Here is a 25524-nt window from a genome sequence, read left to right as displayed (position 1 = left end):
CCCATGGGAATGTTCCACAAAGATTTAAGTGGGACTTACGGTCGCACTTAAATTCCCAGTTGCATAAGGTATAAGAGGCATCGCCGCATTGGTCAAGTAACGCTAAGAGGACATGGGCTACAGCGCTTTGGCATTTAAGAACGACTCTAAGGCCCATATTCTGAAGTCGGGTTTAAGTTAAACTCAGGTTACAGTTGTGGTTTAAGTATGGGAAGCCAAAAGTATCAAATTTGTTATTAAGTTGTACGTTTCATATGTTTACTGTGCTCTTTCCTGATTCATCGATGGTGAAGCCAATAATCTTTTTATACTTCCTAGACAATTATGGATGATTTGAGAGCCAAAATGAGCTGAAGTATGATATCTCTACTATTAGTGATTTATGTAACAGTTGGCTCGCCATACTTAAACCACAACTTTAAACCCGAATTTAAGTTAAACCCGACTTCAGAATACGGGCCTAAGTCATTGACGCTTTGTGAAATACCCCCCAGGCCCGTATTCAGAAGTCGGGTTTAACTTAAACTCGGGTTTAAAGTTGTGGTTTAAGTATGGAAAGCCAATTGTTACATAAATCACTAATAGTAGAGATATCATATTTCAGCTCATTTGGCTCTCAAATCATTCATAATTGTCTAGCAAGTATAAATAGATGATCGTCTTCACCATCGATGAATCAGGAAAGAGCACAGTAAATATAAGAAACATACAACTTAATACAAAATTTTGACACTTTTGGCCGCCCATAATTTTAGCAGTTAGACCATGGTCTAAGTTAAACCTGACTTCAGAATACGGGCCCCAGGGGCCGTTGAAGAAAGAGACGCATTCAATCGCAACTGAAAAACTCAAGTGCAAGTCACTAATACATGTTTCATTGACTGAAAATCAAAGCTGTGTTTGATTCTGGGATTCGTGTTTGATCGCAACTCTTTCGGCAATGGGTCCTTGCTAACCAAAATGTATTATCCATATTATTATTCGAATCGTGACTTTGTTTTATTCTAAACATGCCTGAAGCAATCATTACCTGATATCTTTGCCATATCTCATTGATTGTGAACACTAACGAAACAAGACAAAGTTTTTGTGATAAAACTTTTCTTACAATGTTCTAACATTAATCATACTTTATTTAGTTTCTCCCCCTCTCTCTGTTTCATTATACCATGTTATAAATAATTTGGTAAAAGTAGACATGACTATAACTGACTATATCATTTACAAACAGTAATCCAATTAAAAGAAACCCACAAAGAAAATTGCCATCATTACAATACAATGCACAGAACGATGGTGAACAAACGTCTTGACTTCATACAGACTATTGGTTATACCGGACAAAACATGTACATATATTTACACTAGGGTCCTGTCTTACAAAGCGATGCGATTGATCTGGGTCCGGTAACACAAAGTTTAGCGATTAATCATACGCTTGATTTTCAGTTAATTGTACATTATAGTCATTGGAATCAGTTGTAAATGAGTTCTACGATGATTACTAAGCTTTGTGTTACCGGCTCCTGATCAATCTCAACTATGGAAATCCATCAATATCATAATTTATCTTATATGACATGTATGTACACGTTCTCTCTTGGAATTGGAGACAAAGAGGAGCTCACTGATTGGTCAAAACAATTATACATCCATGAATATTTGTCACATTTAGAAAAAAATGTGAATAAACAAACAGTTGGCTTTGATGGCTTGCCATAGCTGTGATTGATCACATCACTCACAATTCTTGTAAGACAAGGCCCACAAGTCAAAGAACGATAAACAAATTTTCTTAATATGAATGCATGATTTGTGAACTTTACATCAAATCAAAGGAATATGTATGAATAAAAACAGGCACCGTTTCATACATTCAGGTTAACTTTGCTTTCAATAGAATTTGATCATTATCTGTACAAAAAAAATGTTACAAAAAATTATATTACTTATTCATTTACAAATCATATACTTGACGGTTTATATGCTTGAGAAATACATCCACTCTATAAAAAGTGAGAGTGACCTTGTAATGCATGAATAGGCCTACCCAATAAATCTTCCAGTTCTCCACACATGTGGATTTCAACATTACCAATCGTAGTCTGAGTTGTATAAAATTATATCTTCCTTGAGACAAAGTAACCCATGAATACATCAAGAATACAACAGTCAACAGACAGAACAGCTGAGCTATGAATGTGTTTCCTTCCTCATTCTATTTTTTTTTCCTCTTAGCACTTCAACACAAAATATCCAACCTTGATCTAATTCCTCCAGGAATCACTGACTGGAAACTATGGATTTAAAGATGATATGATATACATTTCCCACTTTATACTAGCTAATCTGCAGTTGTCTCAGTATTGTTCTGTGCACAATAGTGGATTCAGATATGGGGTGGTTTTTCCGATAGCATTTGTCTCTGTATCTGCTCTCTGTGGACATGTTCAGATATGGGGTGGTCTTTCTAATGAAATTGCCTTTGTATTAAATTTCTGTGAAGCTGTTCAGATATGGGGTGGTCTTTCTGATAAATTGCCTTTGTATTTAATTTCTGTGAAGCAGTTCAGATATGGGGTGGTCTTTCTGATAGCATCTGTCTCTGTATCTGCTCTCTGTGGAGCTGTTCAGCCACTGGGTCACCTATGATACCATGAGGTGGGGCAAACATTCGAGGATGGGGTACAGGGCCCTGTGGAGGGGGTACGGGGCTTACCATGGAGTGCGGGGGCATGGGTACCGGGGTCGGTCCAAAGGGAATGTGAGGGGGTACAATGTTGGGGTCTCCCGAGGGAGGGGGAATAAGTCCAGATGGAGGGATGTAGGTATGGTGTATGTGTTCCTGGGGATGGAAATGTAGGTGTGTGTGGGAGTGGGAGTGGGAATGATGGTGGGGGGTGGGGATACGACTGGTAGGGGTGAGCATTCCAGGATTCACCCTTGGGTCTAATCTAGGATCTATAGGATGCTCTGAGCATGGACTAACTCTGGGATCTATTCTTGGGTCCACCCTTGGATCTACCCTAGGGTCTACACGAGGGTCAATCCTCGGATCAGCTATCATAGCCATACGTTCAGAATGCAAACGCTCAGTATTCAGGCGCTCTGCACTGGCAGCTAAATGTTCGCTGCTTTGTGGTGGGCCCATCAGATGCCTTTCCCTATCAACAGCATGGAGGTATGCAGCTGCTGCAGGGTGCATGACAGGATGGGGAGGTTCCGGGTGAGCAGAGCGAGCCTCCCGTTCACGCGCTTCTCTTTGTTCTCTCTCGCGAGCCTCGCGCTCACGCTCACGTGCAGCTTGTGCCTCGCGTGCCGCCTGGGCTTCCCTTGCAGCCTGAGCCTCTCTCGCCGCTTGTGCTTCTCTTGCAGCTTGCGCTTCCCTGGCCGCCTGTGCTTCACGAGCAGCTTGTGCTTCTCTTGCAGCCTGAGCTTCACGCGCTGCTTGCGCTTCGCGTGCTGCCTGGGCTTCCCTGGCGGCCTGTGCCTCACGGGCAGCCTGTGCTTCTCTCGCAGCCTGGGCCTCACGTGCTGCTTGCACCTCCCTCGCAACCTGCACTTCTCTTGCGACCACAGCTTCCCTCACTGCCTGTGCCTCCCTGACTGCATGAACATCTCTGGTTGCTTGAACAAGAGCTGCCTGGGCATGAGCAGCTTGTGCTTGGGCCTCTCTGGCAGCTTGGACATGGGCAGCCTGGACGTGAGCTGACTGTGCCTCTCTTGCTGCTTGCACATGAGCTGCTTGTGCGTGAGTCGCCTGAGCATGAGCAACCTGTGCCGCATGAGCTGCCTGAGCTGCATGGGCCTGTTGTACAGCCGACGCATGAGCAGCCTGCGCTTCTTGGGCCATGAAAGCATTCATCGGTACCCCATCAGGCCGAACCCCATACACCTGTTCAAAACCCATCTTCTGTCTCATCTCCATCTCTCTCATCTCTCTCATCTCCATTTCCCTCATTCCTTGGTACTCCCTCTCTCTCAGCTCCAGCATTTCCCTCTCACGAAGCTCCCTTTCCCTCATCTCCCGTTCCACCAGGTCGATCTGCGCATCTCTGTTTCCCATGACGTACGCAGACTCCAGCTGGTACCTCAGGATGGGGTCTGGTCCGATAAGGTTTGGTAGCATTCCCGGTGGTAGGTTGGAGTGAGGCCTAGCGTATTCACTGAGTGTACGAAGGGCTGGTGTTTCAGGACCTGGGTATTGACCCTGCCTTGATCCCGGTGGTAGGGGATATCCTGGACTGCTCTGCACTCGGGTTGTAGTCAGAGAACTTACCACCTGGGCATCTGCACTTGTATTCTCTGGGGGCGTTTCGGGACGTCTCTGCAAAAAGCAGGTAAGGAAAACGAAGATAATAAAGTTTGGGAATACACAATCAATATCAGTTTGATTTTCTGTTATTTGAAAAAGCATGAAATATTTTACTTATTTTCACTATGTTATTTGACAGAGGCAAATGTGATTATTTTAACTTCTGGTCAATCTAACGACTCATGAAGAAACATTTCAATTGTACAGTTCCATTATTTTTCAACCGGTCTTTATCATACTCCCTTGTTTTAACCCTATCTAGGCCGGGGTATTTTGGGAGATCATGGCCGTCGATCGCGTAATTGCGCCAAAAATTGGCACTCAGGTTGTCTCATTGTCTGAAACATAATCTCCAAACGTGTAGAGTAATTTATTTCATGCAAATTGCTATTCAGTGATTATGCTAATCTATGTGTAAATTAGTATCTGCAAAATCATACTTTTTCCTCTAACTCCCTAAATAAAGCCCCAAATATTCTAATTTTTGGTATAGAAACTCTTTGGGATGTTCTCAGGAAATTTATGTGAATAAAATTGCGATATCAGATCAATTTCTTATGTATTATATATTTTTTTGTAATTTCTTATGCATTTCTCTGTTTTTTCGACCTTTTTGTTTTTCAATGTTTTTTCGAAGAACTTTGTTGGGGACTCTTTTAAGATCATAAACAGCATAAAATAAATCCATTCAGACCAGAAAATCTAAAAATAATTGCAGATTTATGATTTTTGGTTGAAAACACAATTTGCATTGACTTTGTACACAAAATCACATTTTTGAGCAATTTTGGTCTGACATGAACTTACAAAATGTAATTTCAGAACCACGTACCCCGGTATCGCAAATTTGGTCTAAAAAGATGCGCAAGGCTTGAAAGGGTTAAAATAACAGAAACCTACAGTATACAAAGTGGCGGAGTTCAGTATTTTTTTAATTCAAAGTACATAAACAACTAAGTTTCTGACTACATTACTCTACTCTGTAATATCAGCAAAGTTTGAGAGATCTAAAAGCAAGAAATAAAAAGGCTTTATGAATAGAGCATGACCAGATATTTGACTTAGACAATGGATGCAAAAAAAGGAGACTTAATGTCTCGGTCACCTTAGCCGTGACCACAATGGATTCTGAAATATCTAACAGCCAGTTATGATTACAGGGCAGCTGTGACTTTCCATGGTCACTGTAGCAGTCAGGGAGTTGCCATGAGGCTATCTGAGGAGACAGAAAATCTGCGGCTGCCATACCTCATCAAAATGATCATGCACTGTTGCCTTTCGCTGCCCAGAGGGTGTTCAACATACCACAGGGCCATCATACGAGCAACATACACATGTACAAAATACATATATGCGCATACTTACAGCTATTCTATCCTTTGCTTCAGCGCTCTTTTCATCATGGCTAGCTGAAGAGCTTCTCTCTCTGTCTGATTCATGACTACTACTAGAACGCTTCTTTCTTTCTTGGTCACGACATCGTCGCATCCATTTAGAATCCTCTCGAGGTGAGAACAGGAGGTCTGTTCGACTGCAGGAGTTGTTCCTACGTGACCAGTGACGTATGAATCTGTTTGAAGAAAAATTATAATTAAGGGCCAGAGGTAAGTACCAACAGAATAGCGGAGTGGAGGTTGCATGAATGAAAAGTGCCATTTAAAATTATTGTCTTATGGAGAATATACAACTTTAGGCCTCAGTGTGAGTACCTATTATTATTTCTGCATACAGAAATTTTGGTTTTCTTTTATTTCTTTATTGTTTCATTTCATTTCATGAACATTTATGCAATATTGATTGCCATATGCCCAGGAGCTATGAAGGCAGAGATGGGGTCAAAAAGAAAATGTGATCATATCTGAAAAGATGAATACATGGGGTCATCTTTGGTTAAATGCTATTTTCAGTAGTAAAAGCCTCATACATCTACAACAGAATCAACTTTGATAAAGTCAATGTAAGGTGAAAATAAAAAAATGCATTCATACTTTGCAGAAGAACTTGTGTGTAGAAGCCTATCAACCATCAAAGGCTCTGGGGATGGAGAACGATTACCAAGATCTTCATACTGCTCTTCTTCCTCCTCTTCTTCCGCTTCCTCATTCCTTTCTCCTTCCTTCTTCTCATTCTCAGGTTCTTTCCTCTCTTCTTTAATCGCCCTTGGTATCTTTACCTCCTCATCGACATTCATTTCCGACTTGATTTTGATTGCCCCATCAGGGAATCTCATTGTCGGATGCAGCAGGGATGGGACAGGTGGTGCAGATGGCGATCCACTAGGAGCATGAATGTTTTCAGTGATGACAGATGCCTGCTGCATACGCTTCGGGTCACCCATGATGCTCCTATGCGCAGCTTCAAATTCAGCCTTCACCTTGGAGATATCAAAGGATCCCTTATCACCAGCAGCCGATGTAGGTGGTTGAGGAAGTGGTTGGGTGGGTGGGTAAGATGGTCCTCCTTTAGCAGTGTCAGGGTGGCCCGGTCGGTGCTCAAAGGGAGGATAATGAGGGTAGCCATACGGTGGCATCTCTTGTTTGATACGCATATTACCGACCATGATAGGTTCTTGCGGAAGAGAATGCGGGGGGTACATCCCTGGCCTTTCATCTGGATGCATCTTGCTTGGTTTCCCTTCAGCCTCCCGACAAGGAGAACTGGACCTTCTCTCTTTCTCCAAAGAGGTTTCCCTTGGTTTGGACACATTCTCTTGTTTGTCGCGAGTTTCAGGATCTCGTCTCAATGGGGGTGTTTGACTGTCCCTTGGTTTAGTAGGATGTTCCTTTCCATACGGCATGTAAGCTGACTCGCCCCTTTGGTACATCTGAGGCATTCCAACTCCGTGATGGGGGAAACTTGGCAACCCTTCACTGTACACCAACGGTGGAGGATCCATTCTTGCCCTGCTACGTTCCATCTCCTTTTCTTTCTCCCTGTCCTGACTAGGACGATCTATGATGATGGATTCCGCATCCTTCTTGCTGCTTTTTCCAGCACCCTTTCTATCAACAGAGGATGGGCGTTCATGATCCCTGCCATGGCGATATACATCACTCCTTTCCTGTTCTTCTGGCTTCCTCCCACTCTCGGCTTGCCTCCCACCCATTGAAGACTCTCCAATGAGTGCCTGTTGATCTGGACTTTCAGTCCTTTGGTCCCTATTCTGGTAATGAGCCTGAAATCCCTTGATATGAGGCATGGACATACCAGGAATCAGTGGCATACCCATTATCCCTGGCATGGGTGGACCACCTGGAAAACCAATAGGATACATAGGCGGAGGTGGAGCAAGAGGAATCTCCTTCTTGTCAGTAGGAGTGCTCCTCGCCTTGTCCTCTTCAAGTTCTCGCTTAGGTGACGGATCCTTGGCTTCCAGCTCTGTCCGAATCATGTGGTCCACGAAACTGGTCTCAAAGCTCCTCTCCCTCCTAGATTCCTTCTCTCCAGGTTCCCTACCTCGCCTCTGAGCCATGGCCAATGGAGAGAACAAACCTGCTGTAGAGGTGAAGGGTGGTAGCACCACTGCCGGTCCGTGCCTGGTACTAGCAGTAGACACCTGTTGGACGCAACCATGAGGTAAGGGTTGTTGTGTTTCGCTCTTCTTTTCTCCTGGAGGTAGGATTACAGGCATGATGGGGGTTGGGAGGGTGGGCCTGTGAGGTACAGGTGATGGCACAGCTGCTGGCATCACAGGTTCTGGGGCGGGCTGTTCCTCTACAGGCTCTTTCTTAATCTCAATCGTCTCTTTGATTTCAGCAGTCTCTGGCATTGACGGCACTGCAACACTTGGCTCTGTAACAGGTGACTCTATAACTGGTGGCTCTTTAACGGATGGCTCTATCTGAGGTGGCGCTGAAGGAGGTGGCTCAATAACGCGAGGCTCAATAACAGGTGGCTGCGGAACAGGATGCTCGGGCATAGGACGCTCTGGCATTGGAGATTCTGCCACAGGCGGTTCGGGCTGGGTTTCCTTTTCAACATCAGTTTGTGGGATAGGTTGTTGGCAAGTTGGCGGTCCTTCAAATGGTTCATCATTCTGCATTGAAACACAACAGTAAGCATACTATTAATAATTTTTAAAGCAATGACGGAATATCATTTATCATATCTATTTCAAATTTTGAAATCCTTGAATTCTCATGTTATTTATCAAAGTTTTATTTTCCATTAAATTGTTATCAGTGTTGTTCGAATCTACTATTTATGTACTAGCAAAAAATTAAAATTGTCAAAACAAAATCAAGAATCGACTATCATTTTATTCAAATTTATGCTTTTATACAGTTTTTTGTATGTGTTTTGTATGGCACCTAATAAATTGAAAACAAGATTTCATTTTAATTAGCTGAACTTCAGTTAAGGTTAATCCCTGCTGGAAAGATCACAGTGCCACAAAGTGTATAAGAGTGTGCTCGGTGTTCTAACAGTGTGTTCACAGGGTGCTCACAGTGTGTTCAGTATGCTCACAGTGTGTTGACAGTGCGCTCAGTGTGTTCACAGTGCACTTACAGTGTGTTCAGTGTGTTCACAAGGTGCTCACAGTGTGTTCAGTATGCTCACAGTGCATTCACAGTGTGCTCACTGTGCGTTCAGTGTGCTCACAGTGTGCTCAGTGCGTTCAGAGTATGCTCACAGTGTGTTCAAAGTGTGTCCACAGTGTGTGCACAGAATATTCAAGTAGTCACTACGTAAAAATATTCAATGTGAAAATACTTGAATCTAAAGGTGTGCAGGTAATTTCATACTGCGGACACCTCTAATGGGTCAGTATTTACAATATAATCACAGAATGGACTCAGTGAAATACAACATTCAAAATGGAAAATTTGGAGCATTATAACAGTATGAAGGTTTTCTTTACAGTGTTTCCGACTACAGACACACTGTGAATATACTGTGGACAATGTATCCTTTACACCAAAAATGAAACAACACGCAGTCACGGTTCCTCACCTGCACATCAGCTTCAACATCTTGAACATTCATCTGGATCTCTCTCTTCTCTTCTTCCTCCTCCTCTTCATCTTCCTCCTCCTCCTCTTCCTCATCTTCTTCATCTCCCTCTTCCTCCTCTTCTTCTTCCTCCTCCTCCACCTCGTCCTCCTGTTCGACCTCCTGCTCCGGCATGTCTTCCATTTCCTCCAACTCCTCTTCTTCCGGTTCTTGTTTGATCCTGGGAGGCAAGCTGGCTGGGCTGTCGGGACCTTGATCACTCTCCACCTGAAATCAAACACCAAGGTAAATTGATGATCGGTCTACAGCTAATAATAATTGTACATTTATACCGCGCAATTTCTATATGTACATGCATAACTCAACTACGCATTACCCTGGCTATAGCCGTGCTGCCTACAGATGCTGTGGCATTTGAGGAATTTCTTCCTACCAGGTACCCATTCACCTCACCTGGGTTGAAAGTAGCTCAATGTGGGTAAATTTCTTGCTGAAGGAAAACACACCATGGCTGGGAATCGAACCCACGTCCCTCAGATTGAAAGACAAGAGTCACAACCACTAGACCACGAAGCCCCCTCCTTTGTCTACTTTCCCTTTGGTCAAATCCTACACGGTCTAATCCTAGTCAATCTACAACCAGTTTGTCTATTGAACATTTGGTGTAATTGCCATTTAGCCCATTTTAGAGCCATTTGATGGTCAGCCATTCGTCCTCATATGACCAAGGTCCCGTTTCATAAGACGAGATATAAATAATTAAATGCACCATTTCTATAACAGTTTCCTATCAACCAATCAAATTCAAGGATTTTAGTAGCCTTAAACTGTTATTGCAAATTTGTTATAAAGTTTTGTGAAAGGACCCCAGGACCATTCCACAGGATTGTAACCTTCTGGTTTTTTTTTTAATATAACTTTCTTATAAGCATTTATGTTGTTTGCCCACCCTAACCACAAATAGTCTCAATATCTTACCTTGATTTTCTTAGACTTGATGCTGCCCTCGCTTGATGTACTGAGTTCGCTGGGCGAGTTATGGCTGTATGTACCGCTCCCTCTCCTGTGATTCAAAGGACTGCTAGGTTCGCTCGCCACACCGTCTAAGTGCTTATTACGACCAGCACGGGATGAACTGTTCACCTGTACACAGAGAGAAAAGTTATTATGATCACATGCTACCTATCACCAAACTGTATTTCCGAGTTCATAATTGGTATCGATGGCACTCTCTTTGGTAAACCAATGGGTGATTTCAAGTTCGGTGTTCGGGGTTGGTGTTGGTGTTGAGAGCGTAAAAAGGCCGCCGAACCGAGCTCCAACACCGAGCTGGGTTCAGAGGAATGATACCGATTGCGTTATCGATAACACATGACGTCACGCCTCTGCGCTGCGCTGCTAAATCATCTCAACTTCACGCGAGAAGTCTCGACGACGAAAATGAAATCGGAGAGAAATGCATTAAATTCTCATCGTACAGAATACCAATGTTTTAATTAATTCAAGAATTCGAAAGAGTAAACATTATTCTTCATCAAAATATATACAGCTCAAATGATTTGTACTCATCTTAACTGTAAAAGCTAATTTTACGGGGATGTTTCATCGTGTTCGCCGCCCGTTCACGAGCTTGAGATTGCCAACACCAACACCAACACCGAACTTGAAATCATGATTTTCCCAATCCTGGGGGTTGGTGTTGGTGAATGGGGAAATTGCACGTAGATCGTCAACACCAGCCGCAGTGCTGGGTTCAGCAGACGACATTCAACACCAGCATTCAACACGAACTGCCGGAAATACGTCATATTTTCCGAGGTCAATCCCAACACCAGCCTGATTTCAAGTACGGTGTTGTGGCTGGTGTTGGTGTTGTCACAACACCAACACCAGATTTCAACACCGTACTTGAAATCACCCAATGTCAATGTAAGCCATGATGGCACATAGAGCCTATTCAAGCCTTCAACTGGTCTTGGTTGACAAAGAAGGAGAAAATTAGGAGCAAAATTACCAAAAAGGTTCCATCTTCAACTTCATAGAGAAACTGTCCATACGCATGCTACACTGCTGGTTCCATTTTCACCTTACTGATAAAGAAACTGATTGCATATCTTCTGAGATTCATTGATGGTTCTCCTAAACATCTGTATATCCCCTATTGATCTATGTTGCATTATAGGTTTATTTCTTACTTTTTTTATTACTTTTTTGCTTTGTCCAATAAACAGCTCAAACATGTACATGTATGGTTTCTCCCGTTGCATTTATAGGATTTCATATCTATGAAGCCGACGAACCTCTATGAATTTCACTTTCTTTTTTATTAATGACATTATTTTATTTTGAACTCGATTTACTGTCTCTCCCTTATTTTTTTAATAGTTCCATATTAATTTACATGTATTTCAGCAAAGTAATTAATCGTACACAAAATACTTTTTAAAATATAAATAAAAATCAACCTCACAAACAGGGGATGGTAATAGGTACAGTAATCTTGACAACGATCTGTTAAGACTATTCAACTCAAAACAAAATATGAAAGCAATAATATAACATTCTTTTAGACAAAAAAAGGAAAAACTAATGAAATAAGGAATTTTTCAAGGAAAATAAGGACTTTCACAAAAAAGTAGAAAGAGTAGGATCAGTTGAAGGCCTGCTTTTTCATGTCTGCACTGGCACAACACCTTCATGAACCTTTTAGATTTTTTTTACAACTGAGTAGTATCAAGTTAACCAAGAGAGGTTCTGGCATAGTCGCACAGCAAGGCAAGTCAAAGGGTCTCTTTTACGAAAAAAATAAGAAAATTCTACTAGGCAAATTCAAACTTTAAATAAGTTGGCGGCTATAAAAGTTAAAAAAAACAAGAGTGTCGCTAAGGCGAGCATATAATACGCCCGTCTGTAACGTGGAAAATGGAGTTATTGGTCAAGCAAGAAAAGTGGAAGGTGGCGACTTCACCTTTGACCTTATGGCCTCAAAATCGATAGAATTGCTAGGATCTATGCTTGTATCATACACACCAAATTATATGAGCATACATGTAGGTTAAGTTAAACTGAAGTTATTGCGTTTACAAGGACTGCAGAAGGGTAAGATGAAAATAAGTCACTGTGACCTTGACCTTTGACCTTTTGACCTCAAAATCATTAGGCTTCCTGGGATCCATGCTAGTATCATACACACCAAATTATTTGAGCCTAGGTTAAGTGAAACTGAAGTTATCGCATTTACAAGGACTGCAGAAGGGTAAGATGAAAACATGTCACTGTGACCTTGAACTTTGACCTTTTGACCTCAAAATCATTAGGCTTCCTGGGATCCATGCTAGTATCATACAAACCAAATTATATGAGCCTAGGTTCAGTTAAACTGAAGTTATCACATTTACAAGGACTGCAGAAGGGTAAGATGAAAACATGTCACTGTGACCTTGAACTTTGGACCTCAAAATCAATAGGCTTCCTGGCATTCATGCTAGTATCATACACACCAATTTAATTGAGCCTAGGTTAAGTGAAACTGAAGTTATCGCATTTACAAGGACTGCAGAAGGGTAAGATGAAAACATGTCACTGTGACCTTGAACTTTGACCTTTTGACTTCAAAATCATTAGGCTTCCTGGGATCCATGCTAGTATCATACACACCAAATTATATGAGCATAGGTTAAGTTAAACTAAAGTTATCACGTTTACAAGGACTGAAGAAGGGTAAGATGAAAATATGTCACTGTGACCTTGACCTTTGACCTCAAAATCAATAGGCTTCCTGGGATCCATGCTAGTATCATACACACCAAATTATATGAGCCTAGGTTAAGTCAAACAAAAGTTATCTCGTTTACAAGGAAAAGTTAACAGGCGGACACCGAGCGTGATACCATAATACGGCCCGTCCTAGGACGGGCGTATACAAATTAGAGAAAAGCATTGAAGATTCAATGACAATATGTCAAAGAATTATGATTTTTTTTAAAACAATTTTGTGACGTTAGGAGATGAGCAGGTCCTTTATATGTTGTGCTATAATTTTATTTTTTATATCCATTTCCTCAAAACTTGAAAGGGATTTTATTTGAGCATTGGTTTTATCATCAGACACATCATGAAAAACATCTCTATTCATCATGTTCTATCATGTTCCATAAAAAATTCAATTTATGGAATTTATATTACATGATATTTAGGGGAGCTGCTCGCATGTAATATCACAAAAAATTGAAAAATATTTAAAAATTCATTACTCTCTTACCCTTTAATGGATTTTCGTCAAACCTTTGCCAACATTTTTCTCTAGTTTAATAAAACCAACTTATCGTCAGGGTAAACTACCCCTTTAAAAGTTTGATAACTCTCCATGAAACGTACCAATTCCCTATGTCTCCTTGTGCGTAGATTCTTCTTGACGTCGAACGACTCGCCTTCCCGGACAGGTTTGAACATGAAGGCAGGCGGAGCACGAGGGTTCTGGATGGGACGAAGGATCCCATACTTCTTGAAGTACACTCGACAGTCTGTACACAGGAGAACTCTGTCTCTTCCCCCGTGGTGCCAGTCTTTTGAGCCTGATGGGATTAAAATCAAGTTGATTATTACAGGAAGCAAATGGAACGACCCTGTGTGTACGGTACTCTCTCATTGACTGTGCATTATAAGTAGCTAGTCTTTGAAAATACCTTTTGAGATAACTACATGCATATATTTGTAATAAGAAGAATAATTTAGCCAACAGTTGCATTTGTATAATGAAAACTAAAATGCTTTGAGGGGCAAGTAGTTTTTTTTAATTAATTGGTAACATGATAACCGAGTTATAAATATACAAAGTAGTTAATACATATAGGTGTGTTATTCGAATTAGTGTGACATCACGATTTGAGGATTTCCATATCATTTAGTTGTCTTATGATTCAAATGCTCATAACTTTTGTATTATTTAATTATTTGTTTCTCAAGCTATCACTGACTCACTTCTTTGATATTTCTGTTTTCACAAAAGCAAACTTGTTCCAAGGGTTTCTTTCATTCTCCATAAAGGTTACTTTGCCGTCCAATAGTAAATTCAGCGACATCCGCTCATATACGCCATCAAAAGGCTTACATCTGAAAAGTAGCTGCATCATGTACAGCTTTTTCACAGATAACCGGCATATATGGAGGAGGTATTTGTAAGAACTTACTTGTTGTAAAACAGTGTCTGCATGCATATCCACTTAGATTCTTCTCACTATCATCACTGTCAAGATCACACTCACTAGCTGAACTCAGATCCACTGTAAGAGATGTGAAAGAAATATTACTGAGACAAAAATATAAATCATAACAATAACAATAATAATAATAATAATAACAATAATAATAATAATAATAACAACAATAATAATGTGTTTTGTAAAAGTACTGGATAGATTAAAAGAAATGTACTTCCTTAAACAATGAATCCCTAGGTATCTAAATATATGTATACATTTAGGTTTATACGTTTAAAATGCATGTACTTCTTTTTTTATCACCTAAGTAGAATTCCTTACAGCTGTGCATAGAAATTCATCCCGGATGCAAAAAAACAAAACACACACACAAGATTTCAGAATAAATTGTAGGTTTACTATTAGACTATCAATAGTTGTATTCAGCAAGAAGTTCTGAACTCTTGAATCATTAAATGTATGAGAATGATACACAAAAAGTGTGAATTTATTCCATAGTGATGCACATACAAGGCTCCCTTCATAGCCTCAAATTTATAGACTCAGATTTCCCTGATTGCTTGGAAATTGTTCTTATTCCATTTTTTCTACATACGGCCAAACTATAATGCCAAGAACATGGGCGGTAATCCCAGGGAGATCAAGACGCAGAGCTGCCAAGTTGTATTTTGCATTTTCAGTATTCTTATCCCCCAAAATCAGTATTTTGACAAAAAAATCAGTATTTTTACCGTGTGAGATAAATATTTTGTATTTTCCCCCAAAAAAGTGTATTTCATAATAAAATGCTTGGCGCACTCGCCCATCACGGCGCTCAAGCTGCATGCAAGCTAAAATGTGCACTGCTCTTGCAGATGAAAAAAAAAAAACATTGAGACTTGTGTATATCTCACCCTGGTTTTTACAAAATGATTGAAAAAAAAACAAGTTACTTGAAATTACATTGATCTAATAACCATATTTGTGTACATTTTATGAAATAGAGACATATAGAGATGATTTTTCTCAATAAATTTTGATTTTGTAAAAAAAAATGTAAAAAAAACCAACAAAAAAAACGTACTGCCGTAATTTGGTTGCAAAAACGTACTAAATACGGAAAAATCGTACTACTTGGCAGCTCTGCAAGACGTGCCCTCCCCCTTCCTCCCAAAGGGAACAATAATCTAACGAAAGTGCTGTGCATTGCCAGGACTATTGTAGCGCAAATAGACATTCTTAAGTACTTCCTGAGCACATAACAGTTACATCACCATTTTGGTAGCATAATTGGTAGCATCATTTGCTTACAGAATTCACTAGAAGGTGGTCTGATGTTACGTCCATAGTTCCTGCGACTGAGCACGCTCTGTCTCCGATGACGTCTGTAGATACGATGATGGTTAGCTTCGGGTGTTTTCTTCCAGTAGTAGTAGAACTCAACCAAGTCTCTCTGCAATATACAAATTTAAAGATATATGTATGCGGTATTGCAATCATAAACAGTATGATATAAATTTCTCCCATGAGCCAAGTTTGAAGGTGACCCATTATATGGTTTTCAAGTTGTCATGAGATTGAAAACGGGACAAACAACCAATTCAGAGGGTGGAGGCTTAAGAATAATATGATATAAATAATAATAATATTCTTTATTTTTAATATTGAAGTACTTCATTTTCATTTGTAAGGTCAGCAAAGTTGAGCCAAACTTTGGAGCATTTAGATCTTTTGTTACGAAGCAAAAAGAAATTGAATATTGTGTGGCCAAAATAAGACACAAACTCGCGGCTCATTTTAAGAAATGGAAGTATGAATTATAATTTTTGTCATCTGTACATGTATCATTGTATGTATCCTGTTTACTGTGTATGAGCATACGAAAACTTGCCATCAGAGTTGTGAAAAATATCACGTCTGTGCCATTGCATAAAACTTTCTGCTTTTTTTGTCTTTCTTTTCTTTTTATTATTACTTTATATTTTTGTTTTTTTGTAATGATGTTATGATTACTTGTAAATAGTTTAATTATGTTTGATTTGTTATTTTTGTTTATACTTGGTCTGTGTTGACCCAATTAAACATATGAATAAAAAAAATATATTCTTGGCAGTAACCAAGCTGTCCAAGAATGATCTTTTGTATACATGTAGATAGAAATCAGACCTACTACCAAGTTACATGTACAAGTTAATTTGAATGATGATGATCTACGATTGTAATATGAATTACAGAACTGGAAAGAGTTTGGACATCTTTACCGTATCCTTGTGCTGTAAGAAATCTTTCCTAATCCTGAAGAAATTCTTGCCAAACTGCCGCAATCCCCTGATGAACAGTTTCTATAATAAGTACAAGAAAAAAAAGAAAAAAAAATGAGTTGCCATTTCTCATGTTTTATTCAAAATGGATTATCTTCCAAACTTTTGTCAAGTCATTTCTAGAATGATTACTCTCCTCATCCCATGAAAATTTATTTTATATTACAATTTGCACAAACACCTTAAATATTTCATTCCAAGTGAAAAAACACCAAACTGATTATTAAAAAAAAATTGTCATTTCAGTCAATCCAAAGTATTGAGATTTCTATTTAGCTTGAAAAAGCTCATTCTAAGCTTTACAAGGATATATAACTTGTCAAAATTCATCAACAATAACCCACAAAAGTACTTGATTGAACGTAGAATAAATTCAGTGAAAGCTTAAAAAAATAAGGAGAAAACCAGGTTTGAAGTTTGGGGGTTTACCTCGAGCATTAGATGTGCACACTGTGCAATCTGACTTCTAAGCAGTCCAGACAAAATGGTAGCAAAGAAAGTCCTGTATCTAGTCTTTTATTCAACTTTATATATTGAAATTTTAACAGTATACAGAAATAGAATTACTCTTTCAGATATGCCATCTTGTATCATTTACATGTACTTTTTGAAGACCAAATTACTTTTGGGTTATTTACAGAGAACCTTCCCTGGGTCCCGTAACACAAAGGTTAGCGATTAATCGTACGCATGATTTTTACGATTGATTGTACATTGTGGTCAATGGGATCGATCGTAGAAAAATGTTTTACGATCATTGCTAAGCTTTGTGTTACGGGCCCCTGGTGACTTATTGTTGGTTCTGGGTGGCTCGTCACATATGCAACAATTTCTTGAAGAAAATATATTAACACTACATATACTTGACTATGAATCATAATTGAATGAACCTTACCGTTTCTTCTTCCGTCCATTTCTTGTCAATAGATCTCGGGACTGGGTATTTGACGAGCTCCTGCAAGGCCTTTCCACAGTTATAATGGTTCTCATGAAGCTAGTATGTAAAAGGCACAAAGAGAGAGAGAGAGGAAAAAAAACATTCAAGGGAAAAATACATATAAACATGGAAATTATGTAAATTCATAATCAACTAATTCATGACAAATTTCTGTATGTACAAGCATATAAAGAGAGCATTTAGCCTCTAACCCCCTCCCCCAATATTCCACATGTAAAAGTGTATGCAGACAATTAAACAAGAAAGAGAGATGGGGTGAGAGAGATAGAAGGGGAGGCGGGGGAGGGGGGGTATTCAAAAATTTAAACATACGTGTCACTTCCTCGAAAATCATTATATCTGATTGATACACATCTGCAAAACCCCAACAATTACGCCCCCTCCTTGTCAAAACTTAATGAGAATGAGTATATACAATACATACCACAGTGATAGCATTGATGGTTGTTTCATCCTTCGATGCTACTTCACATCCTTCCTCAGGGGAACCCCCATCACACATTCCAACAAAGGCTGCCATACTCCTGCAAGGTCAAAGGTCAATATAGAGATTAGAAATTGCCTGTTACTACATGTACTTAATCTGGGTTTTATCAATGGATACAAATTGCTTTGAAATCTAAATGCTCAGATTCAAGTCTTCCTCAATAATTAAGACAGGGTTCTTTCCCCAACAGTAATGTTTCTTTAAAAAAAAACAGCACTTCCCAGTAATGAACAATTTCTAATAAATCCAACAGGATGTAGCATTAATAACACTTTTGTAAAAGAAAGTTTCATCTGTTTGTACTTTGGTCAATTTTTAATTCCACCATTTGTTCACGGTAAACTTCTTTTTTCTGTCCTGATATGTTTATTGAAGAGAGAATTAAATGTATTCCAATATAGAAATACATCCATACTCCATGCTGCACTCAACCCAGTTTAGGTGAATGGGTACCGACAGGAGGAATTTCTCAAAAGTTGTAAGCAACAGAATAAATTGGTAGTCTAACTAAGCAAGGGATGTTTAAATGATGCTAAAAAGGAACTGGAGTCATATAGCCTCCAATTCACGAAATATAAATATTTTGAAAACAACTAACTCTATATAATTACATTTTTATTACTATTATTACATGTAAAACTATGACACACTTTCCTGATTTACTAAGAAACCCATTCCACAGAACTTGCTTCCTTTTGCTGTGGGACGGCAGTATTAATAACAACATGCAGAGCTTCAAAACAGTTGTATTACAAGCTATATAAATGTAGCACATCTTGATTACCTGGCTGCTTGGAGGTACATCTTGAGATCTATATCATTCATGACGTCAGGCATCCAGCTAAGCTCTTCAAAATCCAGATTAGTACCCCGAGAAGATGGTAACTTGGGTCTGATATCAGGTAGCACAGCCTGATGGCTTGGTCCAACGCGGATTTCACCCTGGGTACCGGCAAGGCGTCTGAAATACAGAGAAATATAACTCTTGGTTGGGGCATTTTTATACTTACTTGCTTTGCAAGCAGTTGGTTTACTTCTTACTAATAACTTACATGTAATACCACATGGGTTAAAGCCATAGGCCCGTAGTCTCAAGAGGTTTCAATTGTACCAAGGGATTAAACCATGGTCTATGCAGATTTCTCATATCATCACACTTCATTGAAGCATGAACTTCTCGCCCTTGCCAAAAGCGGGCATCTATAATTGGAAAAGGGTAAGCGATGAAAGTATGATTGTCCAAAAAAAATCTACATATAGTCCATGGTTTTACACCATTGTACAACAATAGCAGGGTCCGCTGGGAGAACAGTTTTCGGAACTGAAGTGGCTACCCAGGGTAAATATACCGTTATTATTTTTATTATTAATTGAAACCACTTTTGAGAATACTATCACTTTGGTCTAATTGCAATTTGGTCTACACTACTCTTGGTCTGGTATCCACTTAGTTTAATTCTCATTTCATCTAAAGTCTAAAGCCAAATAATTCTAATTCCACTTGGTCCACTTATTATCATTTGAGAAAATAATATTTTGGGGACTTTATATCAGACGGCATATGGAGGAGACGTCACAAAATCAAAGTTTTAAAAATTCATAACTCTGTTTTTCTGGGATGGAGTGTCATCAAACCTTCACCCCTATTTTTCTCCAATGTTGATTTGAATCAACACAGAAAAATCAAATAAGCATAATGCTGAAAATTTCATCGAAATTGGATGTAAAATAAGAAAGTTATGACATTTTAAAGTTTCGCTTATTTTTCACAATACAGTTATATGCACAACTCAGTGACATGCAAATGAGAAGAGTCGATGATGTCCATCACTCACTATTTCTTTCGTTTTTTATTGTTTGAATTATACAATATTTCATTTTTTTACCAATTTGACATTAAGGACCAATTTAACTGAACCATAAGATGTTATAACAATGGTAATTCCACATGTTTAGGGAGGAATAAAACTTTGTCTCACAGGACAATGAGGAATAGTGAGTGATGTCATCAGTACCCTCCTTTGCATACCGACCAGGATGTGCATATAACTGTTTTGTGAAATTAAGCGGAAACTTAAAAATGGCAGAACTTTCTTATTTTACATCCAATTTTGATGAAATTTTCGGTGTTATGCTTGTTGGATTTCTCTCTTATTATTTAAATCAACTTTTTGCTGGGGGTGGACTTGTCCATTAAGAAATACTCATTTTCCCCTTTTAAATGAAACTTGGGTTCCATATACCTTGTTTCTGGATTGTAGCTGAGGATGTAGAAGAATGTGTTTGATGTGGCCTCAAAGTCCTTTGCTTCATGGATGTCTTTGAAATGGTACACGGTACACTTACGCCTGAAATACATACAGCAAAGAAAAGAGCACAGTATATATTAATTATACATGCACAGGTATGTACACTGTCTGCAAGCTTTTCATCTGGAGCAGTTGTGGAAATAGATTGAACAGAACCATTTGAGTGACAAGTTGGATATGTCTCTATGGCAATAGTAGAAGTCGTAGTAATCCAGGTTTTAAATCCGGTTGAGTCCCTGACAACAGGGATGGATGGATTGACATCACACTTACAGCAATCACCCTCTCCCCTCCTCCCTATCCTCCTACTCTCCTCCAACACTTGCTTCTTCCATACTGTCTTCTTTGGTCACCCCCTTCCCCTCTGACCAGCCACCTCCAACTCAAGCCCCCTTCTAAAACATGATCAACATCCCTCCTCAACACATGCTCATAACAAGGTACTCCGTTTGCCTTCGCCATCTGATCCACCGTCTCTTCCAAACCCAACATCCGCATCAAAACCTCAATCTTTTTCCTTTCCATCAGTTCCACACCACACATCGCTCTCATCGTTGCTCTCTCAGTCCTTCTCAGAATCCCCATCTCGTTTCCACTCATATACCACATTTCACTCCTACATGTATACACAGGGAATAATTTTCCTGGTATCGCATCGCAATTTGCCCCACATTTTTGAAAGACTGCTATGCGCAATGTCTTTTGTATAGCATATTTTTACATAGGACTGTACATTACTTAGTTGAGAGCTTTTCTCTTATGACCAAAAATGCTATTCAAATTTGTAAAGCAAAATTATTCCGATACAATATTGCTGATCTCACACCACTCATATAGACTATTCTTTTATCTTCAGAGGAAACCTTTTCCCATAAAACATCTCAGTCTCCGCATTCCCTAAACTTCACCCATCCAAATCTTGCCCTTGCTGTCACAGCTGCCCTGCACCCTCCATTCACGCTCATCCTGCCCCCCAAGTATTCAACCAGGTGGAGCCCCCCAAGTATTTAACCAGGTGGAGGTACCATGGCCGGGCGGTCTAAGGTGCTGGTGCCGACTAAACATTTGCAAGTCTAGGCAGTGTTTCCACTTTGTGAAGGAAATTACCAGAATTTCAGGTAATCCCGATCATTTTCAGGTAACTTTCGGGTACTGAAAAAATGCCAGGTAATCCGAAATTTACAATTAAACAACAATTAAACGTTGCAACTTTCCTTGATGTTTGTCAGTTGGACCAAATTTAGGCTCGCTGCAATATTGCTATATTTTTGTTAAAAATCAAACTTGAAAATTCCAGGAAATGTCTTTGAATTTCGTGAAGTTTAGGATTCAGTTTCGGAAAATTTGTTTCGGATCTGTGGAAACACTGAGTCTAGGGGTTTGATCCCCGGCCGCAGCACCCATGCCCATGAGCAAGGTATTTAATGGACAGTGCTTTCAAATAAATGGAAATGCTATATGCATTCTTGTAACTAGGTGTGCACTTGTTAAAAAAAAAGAAGAAAAAAATGTTTTCAACCTCTTTGACTGACATAAAGAGCCATGAATGGCAAACACACCTTAGAGCTGATACTGGATACGTTTCTATGGTGTCTGATATAAAGAGCTCTCTGTTCTTGGCAATAGGATCTGCAGTGACAAGGTCTTGACCAGAATCTGATATAAAACAAACATCGGAAGAAAAATGTAATTTGCATGGACCTTCAGGTTCATATTGTTATCTTGTTGTATTGTGATCTTGTATGTTATCATTATTATCTTATTCAGCAATAATTAAAATTACATACAGTATAACAAGCATAATAGACATGAGTTTAACATACAGCACTGAATTAATTCTGAGTAAGTACAGATTATGAGATGTATTTCAAAATTCAAATTCATTTATTTCACATCTCTTAAAAACAGGGTACAATATAATAGTGAGTTAATCTAATAGAGTAAACACAACAATGACAGTTGTACAATTTACACAAAATTAACAACTGAAGAAAAAAACATTAAGTATATGAATGGGATGTGAGGGAGTAACAAAAAGCCATTGGCCTATCTAGGCTACTCCCTTTTTACATTCATTACTGATAATAAAACAGTAATACATAGATATGGGCTGGTTTGATATCTGAGTAAAGATACATGTAGTTTAATAACAAAAACAATTTTGAATTATAGTAGGCCTACTTACTGTTTTCCACATGCCTATCTTGCATGAGAAGCTGGTAGACCGAATCAGGCACTTCCGACTGGCGATAATACCATTTCACAACCACATGGACATTTTCTCTCTTGCTCTGAAAATGAAAAATCAATTACAAATAGAACCAGTCAGATTGCTCAAATCATGCCATTTACAATCAATTGTATGCCAATGCAGAAACAAAATTTGCCTGTATCTTAAGCTTAGATGCTGATCACAACTTTCTTTTGTGTAAAGAAAATTTTAAGTGCCAATTAAAGCCACTTTACTTATTATATGTTTTTTAATAAGTTTCACTTGCCTATTTTTTGCTTCTTTTGTGTTCTGTATGAAATTATCCCCCTTAGTTAATTTGCATTATCATATTGTGTTCAGATTTTTGAAGTCGGATTGTAAGCTTAGTTATTAGGATTATTCAAATTTACATACATGATTATCGACCCGTTATATTCAAGTTGTGTATTCACCGATTATCTCTTTATTTGTACGTATAATTAATTTTTCGTAATGGTGTTCTCACTTTCAGTTCCTTTGTTGTTCTTTTTCTGAGATATCTTGTACATGTATTTCCCCCCTTCTTTCTTAGCGCTTTGAAACTTTTGTATAAAGCGCCCAATAAAGTTTGTATATTATTATTTACTTATCATATACAAATTTCTTTAATCTTCCACCCTTTGGGGTACCAGCTCATGGTATGTGACATGTATCATGGACCAGGTATATGTTAACATGTACAAGGCCCTATCCTCACAAGTTACATGTATGCCTCCAAAAGAATGGAGAAAAAACAAGATATGCTTTTCACACAGTCCTTTCAACTTTTATAATTAAATCTTGTATGTTTTTCTTGTGTTTTTAATCGAAATAAAAGATTTTTTTAAAATAAGTTTCACTTATAATTCAATAAAAGATTGAATAACATTGAATAAGTGTAAAGGCAAACTTGTTATCAACTCAGCATAAAAAAATACAGAGGAATATAAATCAATGTGTTATATTAATAGCCAATCAATAATAAAAAAATACAATAATCATATAGCCAAATCACTAGGAGAAATAATGAGCTTACCACTTTGAATTCATGCACAGCACAGATGAAATAAGGCATTTCAGCTCGAGGGCTTTCCATGTAAACATCATCTAAAGAAGGGAACAAAAATAATCACCTATTGAGTTAAATCTTAATTACTGAAGGATAAATATTAAGTCTTGAAGTGAAACAGAATAGGATTTAGTGCAATGTTCTATAATTTAGAATCAGCAAAGTTATAAAATTGAACCATTTTGCTATGAGTGGCGTACACACTGCACAGCACACTAAAATACATAAATGGGACAAAAACGATTGTTTGAGCCATACTTTTCAGCTAATTTATCACATTTCATGTTAGGATATATATATATGAAGAGCATTCCTTTGCAGGGAACAGTAAAATCATAACATGAAAGTGCACAACATTTTTTTCCAGAATTTCTTAAACTTAAAAGGAAAATAAATGCACACACACAAAAAATAAATTCTACATTAATTACTAGGGGAAGGATAATCCTTAAATAAATCATTTGGATACATTAAATTACCTAAAGAATAGATAAATCTGACCTGAACATGCTAGTATTGTTAATTTTTAAAGGGTAAAATAGCGCATTACATACCTCCAACTTCATACTCTGTGCCATCCTTTGCCCTATAAAGCACCACCTCACCATCACTATTGCGCTCTGTCCTTGATTCCAGAGTGCTCTTACGAGAATGACTCCGTCTCCTCTCATGTTCTCCATCATCCTGCTTCTCGTTTTCAAGAGAACGCTTTCGTCTGTGGGTCGGTGTTGACTGGTTGGAGGGAGTCTCCCCCTCTCCTTCCTTCTTCTCACCCATTGTGGATTGGAAGGAGAGGTTAAAGGTCAAAGTTGAATTCTGTGAAGAATAATAATAATAATGATATTCCGCATTTATATAGCGCTTAACACATCGGAACGACGTCTCTAAGAGCTGTACAGATATATTATTAACCTGCTCATTGGATCCTTGCATGCCCGCATACAATGAATGCACCTTCTCCACTCCCTGGGGAGCATTCCAACAAGAGTTCCAAGACTCAATTGCTACATGTAGGCATACTGCATAGGCTTTCGCATCCTACCAGGTACCCATTTAACACCTGGGTGGAGAGTGGCAAATTGTGGATTGACGCCTTACCAAAGGACGCTAGGCCATGATAGAGTTCAACTCAGAGCTGTCGGTAGGATTACGATGAAAAATATTTTAGAACTTGTTTCTTATATAAGTGTTTTATTTCAATTAAATTAAAAATTTGTCTTGAAATGCATTTTAAAACAAATTGTTTTATCATGCTAACTTTGGCTGTGGGTAAAAGGCAACTCCAAGAGCCAGGCCATGTAAAACAAAGTCTAACAACTAATTTTTACAATTGATTTTTAGAAGTGATTCCACATATTGATCAATGTCATAAATTAAAAATCATTCCTAATATCAAGCACTAAGCCACTAGTTCACTGCAACCACCCTGCCTGTGGGGAATCTACATGTAGATCTATGGTATGCCAATGCAGTACAGAGCATACACTTCAAAAGTTCATTGAAATATCACTTTTGTAATAAAAAATACCTAATTTCCATACAGTTGCAATTTATTTTTCATTAGTACCGTAACCAGGGGATCATTTTTGTATTCACCAGAGCACTCAAAATCTTCAATTTTGGGCATATTTCTGTGTACACCTTCTATTGGTGGTAAGTGAAATTGCAAGAAAATTGTCATTTT

At 38.7% G+C, this 25524-nt stretch overlaps 1 protein-coding gene across 2 annotated transcripts in view; it reads right to left on the bottom strand.

Annotated features, from left to right (window-relative positions):
• Positions 1-1108: 1108 nt before the first annotated feature.
• Positions 1109-25524, bottom strand: part of LOC129276433 (arginine-glutamic acid dipeptide repeats protein-like) — a 28985-nt gene continuing 4569 nt past the window's right edge. Inside the window, exons 2-19 of one of the 2 annotated variants that reach the window (XM_064109820.1) lie at positions 24395-24656; positions 23808-23878; positions 22727-22832; positions 22101-22197; positions 20476-20580; positions 19017-19193; positions 18170-18269; positions 17683-17781; positions 16728-16808; positions 15778-15919; positions 14458-14550; positions 13646-13842; positions 10247-10411; positions 9269-9535; positions 6304-8351; positions 5681-5885; positions 2543-4327; positions 2408-2483 (exon numbers count right to left, since the gene is read on the bottom strand). In XM_064109820.1, the coding sequence (XP_063965890.1) occupies positions 2570-4327; positions 5681-5885; positions 6304-8351; positions 9269-9535; positions 10247-10411; positions 13646-13842; positions 14458-14550; positions 15778-15919; positions 16728-16808; positions 17683-17781; positions 18170-18269; positions 19017-19193; positions 20476-20580; positions 22101-22197; positions 22727-22832; positions 23808-23878; positions 24395-24617 (5934 nt within the window). In that variant the 5' untranslated portion in view covers positions 24618-24656 and the 3' untranslated portion in view covers positions 2408-2483; positions 2543-2569. Of the gene's footprint in view, positions 4328-5680; positions 5886-6303; positions 8352-9268; positions 9536-10246; positions 10412-13645; positions 13843-14457; positions 14551-15777; positions 15920-16727; positions 16809-17682; positions 17782-18169; positions 18270-19016; positions 19194-20475; positions 20581-22100; positions 22198-22726; positions 22833-23807; positions 23879-24394; positions 24657-25524 lie in introns of both variants that reach the window. The other variant, XM_054912808.2, reaches the window with a different exon arrangement.

Source organism: Lytechinus pictus, chromosome 14 (genome assembly GCF_037042905.1).
Source record: "Lytechinus pictus isolate F3 Inbred chromosome 14, Lp3.0, whole genome shotgun sequence".
In the NCBI taxonomy this organism is placed as follows: domain Eukaryota; kingdom Metazoa; phylum Echinodermata; class Echinoidea; order Temnopleuroida; family Toxopneustidae; genus Lytechinus; species Lytechinus pictus.
The sequence above is the reverse complement of the archived record's forward strand: the minus strand, read 5'-3'. Positions and strand labels throughout refer to the sequence as shown.